The sequence below is a fragment of the Theropithecus gelada genome, chromosome 2 (genome assembly GCF_003255815.1).
Source record: "Theropithecus gelada isolate Dixy chromosome 2, Tgel_1.0, whole genome shotgun sequence".
In the NCBI taxonomy this organism is placed as follows: domain Eukaryota; kingdom Metazoa; phylum Chordata; class Mammalia; order Primates; family Cercopithecidae; genus Theropithecus; species Theropithecus gelada.
The window spans coordinates 173,976,246-173,989,253 of NC_037669.1; the positions used below are offsets into that span (position 1 = coordinate 173,976,246).

The 13,008-nt window shown below is 38.2% G+C and overlaps 1 protein-coding gene across 9 annotated transcripts in view; it reads right to left on the reverse strand.

Annotated features, from left to right (window-relative positions):
* Positions 1-13,008, reverse strand: part of SLC4A7 (solute carrier family 4 member 7) — a 107,447-nt gene that overhangs the window by 60,756 nt on the left and 33,683 nt on the right. For all 9 annotated transcript variants that reach the window (XM_025375769.1, XM_025375777.1, XM_025375771.1 and 6 more), the window contains exons 4-5: positions 2,591-2,729; positions 1,559-1,719 (exon numbers count right to left, since the gene is read on the reverse strand). In XM_025375769.1, the coding sequence (XP_025231554.1) occupies positions 1,559-1,719; positions 2,591-2,729 (300 nt within the window). The remainder of the gene's footprint in view (positions 1-1,558; positions 1,720-2,590; positions 2,730-13,008) is intronic.

A 13,008-nucleotide genomic window follows, 5' to 3' on the forward strand; every position in this document is an offset into this window, starting at 1 on the left:
CGGAAGGACCAGCGTAATAGGTAAACTGTTAACATTAACACAACAACTACAGTTTACCAAATAAATGAACACTAGATTATACAACATATACTAAAAGTACTACATGGTATTATGTGATACTTGCAAACCAAAGTCTGAAACCCATATGTATTATACAAATTCAATATTCCCAACCTTAACTTAATTTTTCAGTTACTCATGTAAGACAAGAAAGTAAGGACTGACAATTTAAATATTTGCAGCACACAGTCAAATCTAACAGTTGGCTAAAATTGAAGTATTTCTAGCCTGAGAAATTGTATTAAGCTCATGGTTCTCCTGAAGACTAAATACCACATATTTTTGTTTTTCCATGGGAGAAATCTACAATGGTAGTCACACCATCAAATTCATTACCACCGAACTTAATTTTGGTTTTCATTAATTTTAGTTAGTGGACAAAAAGCTGTATTATAGCTGCCTTTTTCTACTTTCTACCTCCACATTATCCTTCAAATCTCCCCCTTTGATTTTCATTGCTCAACCTACCAGAGCTCTTTCCTTGCTTAGACTGTTCCTAGAGAATAACTGGCCTATTGCTTCTAAACTCTTCCTACTCCAAAGCCACCCTACATTCTGTTGCCAGAATGATCTTCCTAAATGTATCTCAAATCATACTGTTCCTCAACTTAAAAACCATCAAGACCACCAAAATGCCTACCAAATAAAATCCTATTTCTTGGCTAGGCACCATGGCTCACACCTGTAAACCCCAAATTCTGGCAAGCCAAAGTGGGCAGGTCGTTTCAGTTCAGGAGTTCAAGACCAGCCTGGGCTACATGGCGAAAACCCATCTCTACAAAAAATACAAAAATTAGCCAGGCATGGTGGTGTACACCTGTGATCCCAGCTACTCAGTAGGCTGAGGTGGAAGGATCACTTCAGCCCAGGAGACGGAGGCTGCGGTAAGCCGAGATCGTGCCACTGAACTCCAGCCTGGATGACAGTGAGAGACCCTGTGATCCCACCCCCCCCCAAAACAAATAAACAACAAAAAATTCCAATAATTCAAGGCTAGTCACAATCCAATCTCTAACTGGGTTTCCCAACATACCTCCTACCACTACTGAAGAAATCTGTATATTCACACAGAACTGACTTTCCTGAGATTCCTGTCTATACTACTCTAGACTTCTTTACTCTTCCTTAAAATACTTTTTCTCTTGTATCACCTACTCCTCGTTCCCATGTGTTCACATTTTATGAGTAACTTGTACAGTTAATGTTCTCTGTGGCTATTCCCCACATCCCCATTCCAAAAAACAAGGAAACAAAAAACTCTTTTCTGAATTTCCAGAGAACAGACTCTGATTTGCTTGTGCCACTATTCACTCTCTTACTGATACTACACTTATGTCTGTTTAATTTAATCTCATCTGCAAATTTGTCAAAGACAAAAAATCTATCTTATTTCCTTATACTGTACTCCACAGAATAGAAGCTCAGCATATAGTTATTAAATGAATGTCTAAAATTCCACTACATCTTACATATTTTTTAAAAGTCAGTTTACTATAACCTGCTATTTCATCTAGAGTGCTTGCTCTCATATCCAGCATGACTGTTCCATTGAGGATGCAACTCCTTAGTTCAAAAAGACTGTGCAAAGAGAGAGTTGCCACATAAGGTTTACTCCATCGGTCACCGCCATCTTCAACATCCTCTTCAAATTTCAGCCATCTGAATGCATAATATATAAAAATATTTTATAAGTAATGAAGATTCCATTTGTTTATCTTAATGTGATAAAGAAAAATTTGTTCTTAAAAAAAAAAAAAAGAAAGAAACAAAGAAAACGACGACCAAACAGACTATGGTTACAAACACATTTTCACAAATTATGCCAATGGTCTACAATATCTATAGTCACAAACCTCCTTTGTAGTTCCTCTTTCTATTCTAGCTATCATAATACTAAGTCTACAAAAACAAACTATGGAATTTCATATAGTTTCTACTTCTATTCCTCATCTAAACTTGCAATACACAAAATTGTAGACATTAAAATCTACAATGACATAATTTCTTTATTAAAGTATAAAGGATTATTTAAGTAAACAAATTTGAGAATAAAGGAAAAAATTAAAGATAGAATTTCTACCAATTAATAAGGAAATTCTCTGCTCACTGGTTTAAAGCACCAGATATCTCATACTTTCAACTTAATATTCCCATTACAAAAAGAAATCAAGGAAAGCCAATTTAAAAATGAGATTTAGGCCGGGAACGGTGGCTAACGCCTGTGATCCTAGCACTATGGGGGACCTAGACAGGAGGATAACCTGAGGTCATGAGTTTGAGACCACCCCCATCAGCTCGGTGAAACCCCATCTCTACTAAAAATATAAAAATTAGTCAGACGTGGTGGCGAGCTCCTGCAATCTCAGATACTTGAGAAGGAGGCTGAGGCAGGAAAATCACTTGAACCTGGGAGGCAGAAGTTGCAGTGAGCTGAGATCGTGCCATTGCATTCCAGTCTGGGCAACAAGAGCAAAATTCCGTCTCAAAAAAAAAAAAAAAAGAGAGAGAGAAAGAGACTTAGCAGTATTACCTAGCAGTTTCTTTCCATTCATATTCTTCTCCATCTCTGTAACACAGTTCATCCATTTCCGTGAAGAGATCATGGGGAATATGTTCTTCATCATCATCTTCAGTACCAAGGATAAACTGAACTCTCTGGGATGGTGTATCTTTACAAAATAAGAATTCACATATACTCAAATTTTTCCTCAAGTCATTCAAAGATAAATTCAGTCATTCAAACATAAATTCAGTTTTGAAAATGAAACACTTTTGTTACCTGTATAAACAAATATATTTTATCAAAACTCTCTTAATTATTAAACTATCACAATTCTGAAAGGAAATAAGAACCAACAATCCAGTTAAAAAAAAAAAAAAAGTCACAGAAAGATAACCTCCATAGAAAAAAAAGAAAATTATGTTAAAAATAAACAAGTCAAACTAACTTAATAACTGATCTAAACAAACAAAAATAAAAGTAACATTCCAAAACATGAACATAATGTTCAAAGGCAGCCCTTTTTCCTCACCAAAACTACATGGAAAAGTTAGAACAGAATATTTAAAATACAAGTAAGGCCAGGGACTGTGACTTATGCCTGTAATCCCAGCACTTTGAGAGGCAGAGGCAGGTGTATCATCTGAGGTCAGGAGCTTGAGACCAGCCTGGCCAACATGGTGAAACCCTGTCTCTACTAAAAATATAAAAATTAGTTAGGCATGGTGGTGGACGCTTGTAATCCCAACTTCTCGGGAGGCTGAGGCAGGAGAATCACTTGAACCTGGGAAGTGGAGATTGCAGTGAGCTGAGATCGTGCCACTGCACTCCAGCCTAGGCGACAGAGACTCTGTCTCAATAAAATTAAATTAAAATTAATAAAATAAAATAAAATAATAAAATAAAATAAAATGCAAGCTATGTTAAAGAGTAAAAAATAGAAAATCTCCACGTTCCAAAAAATGCTGAGAAAACTCAAAACTTCAAGTATACAGAAACTATATTTTCCTACTATCATGGAGAAACAAAACTGTAAGCTTGGGGTTTGGGGAGCAGAACAAGTCACTACAAGGAACAGATAACCCACTCATGGCATCTGATATTAAACTACTCGTGTAGTATAGGAGCCTGAAACAGAGGAATTAGCATAAATACTAGCCCAGGACAGTTGAAAGCCCTAGGGCCCCATATAAACAAATAAACCACCACAAATAGTTACCCTGAATATAAGAGATGAGTTCTCACTCAAAATTTACACCTAAGTGAACAATCCTCCAAGTACTTGTGGATGCAACAAGGATATTTGAACAGGATAAAGAGTAGATTCGATGGAACTGTCTTTGTAAAAGTCAGATCTGAGAAAATTTCAGAGAATGCAGAAGCAACAGATAAGAAGGAAGAAAACATAAAAGATTAAGAGGGATGCAGAAGGTCCAGAACTCCAGGACAAGAAAAATATAAAGAATAGGAAGAGAAGCATATAAAAAACATCTGAAAATTTTCCAGTATGTTTATGTCATGAGCCTTCATATTGAAGACATAACCTAAGACCTATACAGGATTAAAGAAACATATTGTGATTGAACTTCCTACTGTATTAAACTTTCCAGCATTTAGGTCTTGCACAAATCTTTGTCAGAATGACCCCTAAATGAAATCTCATTACTCACTGCAACTATATAGAAATATAATTGATTTTATGTCCTGTGAACTGCTAAACTCACTTAGTTCTCTTAAGTATTGTAGATTGCTTAGGATTTGCTACCTACATGATCCTGTATCTGCGAATAAAGACCATTTTACTTTTTCATTCCAATCTGTATGCCCTGTATTCTTTCTTGTCTTCTTACACTGGCTAGGTCCTCTAGTAGAGTGTTGTATAAAAGTCATCAGAGAGGACATCCTTTCCTTTTCCCAAATCACAGAAAATACTCAGTCTTTCATTGTGAAATGTGATATTGACTACATGGTGGCGTTCTTGGTTTTTGGTTTTTGTAGATGCCCTTTATCAGGTTAGGGAAGTTTCCTGCTATTCTTAGTTTGCAGAGAGTTTTATCACGGATAGGTATTGAATTTTGTTAAAGGCTTACTTTGAACCTATTTAGATGGTTGTACTGCTTTTCGAGAAACTTTGTATTGTTAATGAGATTACTTAGTTACATTGACAGATAAGTTTAAGTTGTAAACCAACCTTAGGTTTCCAGCTTGGCCATCAAGCTACAAATTTAATCCACAAACCTGGTGGATTAAATAATACAAATTTATTCTCTTACAGTTTTGGATACCAGAAGTCCAAAACGAGGGCTAAAATCACGGTGTTGGCAGGGCTGGTTCCTTCTGGAGGCTCTAGGAAAATCAAATTCCCTTACCTTTTCCAGCTTCTGAAGGCAGCTTACATTCCTGGGGTCAGGATCCCTTCCTGACATCACTGTAGCCACTTGCTTCTTTCTGTCACATCTATATCCAGTCTGATCTTCCAATTCCTCTTACTAAGGATCCCTGTGACTATATCAGGCCAACCTGCATAATCCAGGATAATATTCCCACTCCAAAATTCTTAACCTGGCCAGGCATGGTGACTCATAGTTGCAATCCCAGCACTTTGGGAGGCCGAGGCAGGTGGATTACCTCAGGTCAGGAGTTCCAGACCACCCTGACTAACATGGTGAAACCCCATCTCTACAAAAAATACAAAAATTAGCCGGGCATGGTGATACACACCTGTAATCCCAGCTACTCAGGAGGCTGAGACAGAAGTATCACTTGAACCCAGGAGGCAGAGGCTGCAATGAGCCATGATCATGCCACTGTACTCCAGCCTAGGTGATACAGCAAGACTCCATCTCAAAAATAAAAACAAAAACAAATAAAAAAAAATTAGGCCAGATATGGTGGCTCACACCTGTAATCCCAGCCACTTTGGGAGGCCAAGATGGGTGAATCACCTGAGATCGGGAATTTGAGATCAGCCTGGCCAACATGCTGAAACCCTGTCTCTACTAAAAATACAAAAATTAGCCAGCCATAATGGCGCAGGCCTGTAATCCTAGCTACTTGGGAGGCTGAGGCAGAATAGATTGAACCCGAGGGGCAGAGGTTGCAGTGAGCCAAGATCGCATCATCACACTCCAGCCTGGGTAACAAGAGTGATACTCCGTCTCAAAAAAATTTATAACAAAAAAAATTAACCTAATCACATCTGCAAAGTCCTCTTTGCCATATAAGGTAACATTCACAGGTTCAAGGCTTTAGGAGATGAATATCTTGCAGTCCATTACTCAGCCTACCACTCCCATGATATATTATCCTTTTTAAACATTGCTGGATGCAATGTTGTAATTTTGTTAGGGATTTTCTAATCCATATGTGCAAAAATATTTTGTCCATAGCTGTATTTTTCCTGTAATATCCCTGATTAGTTTTGCTATCAGGGTAATGCTGGATTCATTAACAAAATTGAGAAGTGTTGCCTCCTCTTACGTTTTGTAGCAAAATCTCTATTATTTCTTTCTTAAGTTTGTTTTATTTCATCCTTGATGCCATCTGAGAGTAAATTTTCATTGTCAGAAAGTTTTAGACCACAAATTTAATGTCTTTAATCCATTTCTTCCTTTTTTTATTTACTTATTTAAGAGATGGTATCTGTTGCCCAGGCTGGAGTGCAGTCACACAAGCATAGCTCACTGTGGCCTCAAAACTCCTGGGCTAAAGGGATCAATCCACCTCAGCCTCCCCAGCAGCTGGGGAGATGCACATCACCACACTCAGGTAATTTTTTATTTTTTGTTGTGACAGGGTTTTGCTTTGCTGCCTAGGCTGGTCTTGAACTCCTGGCTTCAAGCAATCCTCCTGCCTCAGTCTCCCAGTGTTGAAATTATAGGCATGCGTCAACATGTCTGGCTTCTTTAATGCATTTCTGCTTGGTAGTTTATATTCTTAGAGGAACTTGCCCATTTCATCTAAATTATCAATTTAGTTGCCACAAAGCCATCCATAATATTTCTTATTAGTTTGCTTTTTTTTTTTTTTTTTGAGAGGGAGTCTCACTCTGTCACCCAGGCTGGAGTGCAGTTACACCATCTCGGTTTACTGCAATCTCCGCCTCCCAAGTTCAAGCGATTCTCCTGCCTCAGCCTCCCGAGTAGCTGGGATTACAGGCATGTGCCACCATACTTGGGTAATTATTTTTAGTAGAGACGGAGTTTCACCACGTTGGCCAGGCTGTTCTCGAACTCCTGATCTCAGGTGATCCACCTGCCTCGGCCTCCCAAAGTTCTGGGATTACAAGCGTGAGCTACCACTCCCAGCATTGATTGTAGTTTTGAAGAATGGACTAAAATGTCCCTAATATTTCACCCTTAATGAATTGTATCAGTTATCTTTTATATTAAATATTATATTGAATAGACCTTGTATATCTTTAGAGAAACATGATCTTTGTTGAAACATAGACTAACCTATATATCCCTCTATACTTTATATTCATATAAACAACTCCCAAATGGGTTTTATCCTTCCGAAAACATGAAAATGTGACATCAAAAACTATAGCTCGCTTTTTTTTTTTTTTGAGACGGCGGCTCACTCCCAGGATGGAGTGCAGAGGCGCAAGTTCAGCCCACTAGCTTCTGCCTCTTGGGTTCAAGCGATTTTCATGCCTCAGCTGGGATAAAAGGCACGCCTGGCTAATTTTCGTGTTTTTGGTAGAGACCAGGGTTTCACTGTGTTGCCCAGACTGGTCTCAAACCCCTGAGCTCAAGCAATCCGCCCGCCTTGGCCTCCCAAAGTGCTGGTGTTGTAGACAAAACTGGGTTCTTGTCACATGGTAGGGAAAGATCAGGCACGCAGACACTTTGAAAGGAGTCCTGCTAACAGGCTGTCCACCTCACCAACTGAATTCCTGATTACTATCCAGGAACAGGAGGGGCCAGGCTGTTCCCTTCAGCAAATGGCGCAAACTTTTCACTGCTGCACCCCATCTTTCCAGTGCTCGTAGACTGTCTTGGGAGCCGTTTTTACTTGGTTGTCTCACTAGGATTATAGGCATTAGCCACCGCTCTGGGCATTTTTTTTCTTTCTTTCTTTCTTTTTTTGAGGTGGAGTTTCCTTCTGTCGCCCAGGCTGGAGTGCAGTGGTAAGATCTCAGGTCACTGCAACCTGCACCTCCCAGGTTCAAGCGATTCTCCTGTCTCAGCCTTCCAGTAGCTGGGACTACAGGCGCGCGCCAACACTCCCGGTTGATTTTTTATTTTTAGTAGAGACGTGGTTTCACCATGTTGGCCAGGCTGGTCTCGAACTCCTGACCTCAGGTGATCCACCCGCTTCGGCCTCTCAAAGTGGTGGAATAACCGCGACCGGCCCTCTAATTAGTTTTCTAATTTCTGCGGGATATATACTGAAATTTTCTAATACTGGTCATTTGTGGGGGCTTTTTGTCCTCTGATCTATCTGGCTTTACAGTTATCAATTTTAATAATCTTTTTTCAACGTACCAGATTTAGCTCTGATTGAGGTCTTGCTATTGTTTTTTTCTGATTTTTACTTTATTCATTCTCCTTCAATTTTGTTTCCCATCTTCTCCTTACAATTTGCCCTATATTTTTTCCTTAGTTTCTTAGGCTAGAAGTTTAAGTCCCTGATTTCAACTTTTCTTCTGTTCTAATATGAGGATTAAATGCTACAAATTTTTCTCTAAAGTACTGCTTTAGTTACATCTAACAAATCTGAATGTTAGATAGTCCTCACTCTGCACAGTACCATGTATAAATCGTGTACGTATCAGAACTGTCCTTACTTGGCAAAAATCTATCTCAGTTACCTGCCTATACTATTTTCATTTTCAATGAGTTCGAAATATTTTCTAATTTCTGTTGTGATTATTTCTTTAACCCATGATTATTGAGAAGTATTTTCTTCAATTTCCAAATACCTAGGAATTATTCTTGATGACATTTCTAGTTTAATTCTATTGTAATCAGAGAACATACTTTCACTTCTTTTAAATTATACTGAGACTTGTTTTATGGACTAGAATATGATCTTGGTAAATATTCCATTTGCACTTGTAGAGGATGTATTCTGCTGTCCTTGGGTGAAGTGTTTTATAAATGTCAGTATCAGTCTGGTTGGGCAGTGTTATTCAGGTCTTCCATATCCTTATTAATATTCTGTTTGTTTATTCTGTTAGAGAGGAGAGCTAAAATCTCCAACTCTAATTGTGGATTGATCTATTTCCAATTTTATCATGTATTCTGCACCTGTTGTTATATGCATACACATTCAGGCTTATTACATTCTGATTCTGGCTATCTGATTCTTATGAGTCATTATATGTTTTCTTTATGTTTCTTCTTGGGGTTTGTTCAGCTCCTTGGATCTATGAGTTCAATGTTTTCATTAAGTTTGAAAATTCTTCAACTATAATTTTTTCAAGTACCTTTTCTGATACCTTCCTTTCTGGGATTCCAGTCATACGTATTAGACTACATGATATTGTCCCACAAATTACTTATGCTCCCTTCGTTCTTTTTCAGTCATTCTCTGTGTTTCATTTTGGATAGCTGCCATCACTGTCTTCAAAACCACTGATCACTTTTTTTTCCTGCTGTAGCAAATCTTCAGTTAATCCTATCCAGTGTGTTTTCCATTTCAGATATTCTATTTTTTCCTCTCTAGAATTTCCATTTGGGGCTTCCTCCTATTTCCAATAGCTCTCTTTAACACAATCATATTCTTCTCTATCCTTTTGAGCATATTTATTCTAGTTGCTTTAACATTCTTATTTTCTAATTCAATCAACTCTGCCATTTCTAGATCTGTCTTATTAATTTATTTTTCTCCTGGTTTTGGCTCATACTTTCCTGCTTCTTTATATCCCTGATAATTTTTGGATTCCAGATATTGGGAATTTAACATGGTCAGGTGACAGATTTTACCTTCTTTCTTTTAGTAGTGTAATACTTTGCCCTGGCATACAGTTAACTTAATTCTTTCAAGACCTGCCTGTAAGAATTTTTAAAGCAGATTCACTGCAGTCTTTAGTGTAAAACTAATCTAGACTCACTACTAAGGCCAGAGCCTCCTGAGAACTCTATCCAATACCCTGTATATGTCGAAGTCTTTCCACTGTGGCTGAAGGGAACACAAACTATTCAGTCTTGTGTGAAAGTACAGAAACTGCTTAGCCTACTACTACTTTCTGGTAGGTTTTTCCCAGGCCACAGGTAAGTTTCCTCTCACACATGGCTAGACCAGTGATCAGCCTAACACTCAAAAGGATCCTTCTTCAGATCTTTGGAACTCTTGAGTATTCTCTGCTCTCTTGAACTCAACACCTCAAATTCTAGCCTCTTTCACCTCCCCAAATTCCAATCTATGCTCCTCAACTCTAGGTTGTTTGGGTTCCCCTCCCTGTGCTGTGGCCTGGAAACTGTCCCTGGGTAATAAGCTCAGGTCATCATAGGTATTATCTCACTTGCTTCTCCCCTCTCAGAAATCAAAATCCTGTGCTGCTTTTTGTACAATGTCTTAAAACTACTGTTTCATACATTTTATCTGGTTTTCCAACTACTTTAAATGGGATGGCAGTTATAAACTTTCAGTTATTAGAAAAATGAATTCTGGGGATCTAATAATGTACAACATGATGACTATAGTTAATAATATTGTAATGGCGGAGCACAGTGGCTCACGCCTGTAATCCCAGCACTTTGGGAGGCTGAGGCAGGCGGATCACTTGAGGTCAGGAGTTCGAGACCAGCCTGACCAACATGGTGAAATCCTGTCTCTACTAAAAATACAAAAAAAAAAAAAAAATTAGCCGTGCGTGGTGGAGGGCACCTGTAATCCCAGCTACTTGGGAGGCTGAGGCAGGAGAATCGCCTGAACCTGGGAGGCGGAGGTTGCAGTGAGCTAAGATCGCACCACCGCACTCCAGCCTGGGCGAAAGAGAAAGGCTCAGTCTCAAAAAAAAAAAAAAAAAAAGAAAAGAAAAAAATGTATTGTACCCTTGAAATCTGCTAAGAGAGTAGACTTTAGTTGTGTGTGTTCTCACTATACACAGTAAAAGGCAACTATATGAGGTTAAGGATGTGTTAATTAACTTGATTGTGATAATCATTTAACAATGTATATGTGTGCATATATATATAAATCATACTGTACACTTTAAATGTATACAAATTTTATTTGTTAATTATATCTCAATAAAGCTAAAGGAAAATGCAATGGAAAACAGCCCCCAAATAGGAATAATTATTAAAATAAAATGGGGAGAAAATTTAATCCCTGTTAATCCATCCTGTTTAGAAGCAAGGTCCTGTGTAATCCCTTTAGAGAGCCGAAATGAAAAGACTTCATTTTTAGCACTTTCTCAAATACAAATTGGTACTTAAAAACTTCCAGGGACATAAATCTTTTCTAGGAATAGTTATTCCTTTGAAAAGTCAAATATTTTCTTCGTTATAATCTATTTTTGAAGCCCCTATACTTACACTTTTAATCCCATATCCTAGTTTAAAACATCAAACCACATACTTAGGTGAACATATCTAAGAGTTAAGTAACAACATTTCTGCCCAGAAAAATACTGTGTGCCTTTTTAACTCAGTATGAATAAGAGAAGCATACTGATCCATTCACCCACAGAAGAACCCAGGATATCCTAAACTGAATGGCTGCAATGTATAGCACAGTTTTTTACTGTTTAAGTATTTTTTACTTCTAAATTGCTTAGTATCACCAAAAAAAGTTCACTAGTGACCCTTTCTAAATTCAGTGTTTGTTTTTCCTTTGCTAGCTACATGACCACTTAGTATTATATTTACTAGATTTACTAGGTCATCAGTATCTCTTAGTAGAGTTTCTTGGTTTTTTTTGAAACGGAGTCTGGTTCTGTCACCCAGGCTAGAGTGCAGTGGCACGATCTCTGCTCACTACAACCTCTGCCTCCCGGGTTCAAGCAATTCTCTGCCTCAGCCTCCCGAATATCTGGGATTACAGGTGCCCACCACCATGCCCAGCTAACTTTTTTTTTTTTTTTTTGTATTTTTAGTAGAGACGAGGTTTCACCATGTTGGCCAGGCAGGTCTTGAACTCCTGACCTCATGATCCACCCGCCTCAGCCTCCCAAAATACTGGGATTACAAGCGTGAGCCACTGCGCCCGGCCTAGTAGAGTTTAATAGATTCCTGTCAGTCTTGCTGGGCTGAAGTTTCCTGATCTATAAAATGAATTTAACATCTGTATTTTAAAAATGCTAAGATGGTTATATATTAAAACTACTGAGATGGTTAAATATAAGACCATTTGTCTAGGGCTTAATAGAATGTTTAGACACATAATTTGCACTTTAGGTTTTACTATGCCATCAGTATTTTCTTTCCTATGTTCATGCAGTAACTATATCATACATAATAATATTTTTTTCTTTGCCTTTTCACAAAAACTTTCTTTTAGCGTAGCACACGAGTGCCTATAGGATGTGGCTCACATAGCTTTCTTCACTAGAAAGCACTCACTAGGACCCAGGATGTACAGATGGCCTTATACTAATAATGCCCTGTATGCCAACTAAGTATAATGTCTAAGAATCCTCCTCAGGTTTTACAGCCTTTTTTTTTTTTTTTGGCTCTCTCCCACTCTCAGGGCCACTTAAAACATGGCTCTCTATGCTTATCATCAGGTAACAGTCTTGTCCCTGTTTTTCTTTCTGATTTCTATTGGTACCACTAACTTCTCTGCTTTCAAGTAACAAACAAAAAAATCCTGTCCTTTTATATAACTAATATTATCAAATAAGAGTACTCTTTTTTGCACAGAAAACCAAGTAATCCAGCCTAGTGGATAAAATCTTCTGGCCAAAACTGTGGTGTAAGAAAGAAAAAAACAGCCAGGCATGGTGGCTCACACCTGTAATCCCAGCACTTTGGGAAGCTGAGGCAGGTGGATCACTTGAGGTCAGGAGTTCAAGGCCAGTCTGGCCAACATGGTGAAACCCCGTCTCTACTAAAAATATAAAAATTAGCCAGGCATGGTAGTGTGTGCCTGTAATCCCAGCTACTTGGGAGGCTGAGGCACAAGAATCGCTTGAACCCTGGAGGTAGACGTTGCAGTGAGCCGAGATCATTACCACTGCACTCCAACCCAGCCTGGGTAACAGAGCTAGACTCAAAAAAAAAAAGAAGGAGGAAAAAAACTTTAATCACTTCCATGACAGCCTCAGCATTCCCAATGTCTATTCATTGCATATGTAAGTAATTAAATATATAGTAGAGGAAAGAAAATGAAACTCTACTAAATTTGAGCCTAAGTGACTAGGCATAACTTTTACAATTCCAAGGATGGGATACAATGAAGAAAATAAAGTCCTTTATTTTTTCACTTATACCAAAGAGATCTTGACCTATAAAGATTTTTCTTACATAAAAAAAATTCTTACTTCAATTGGT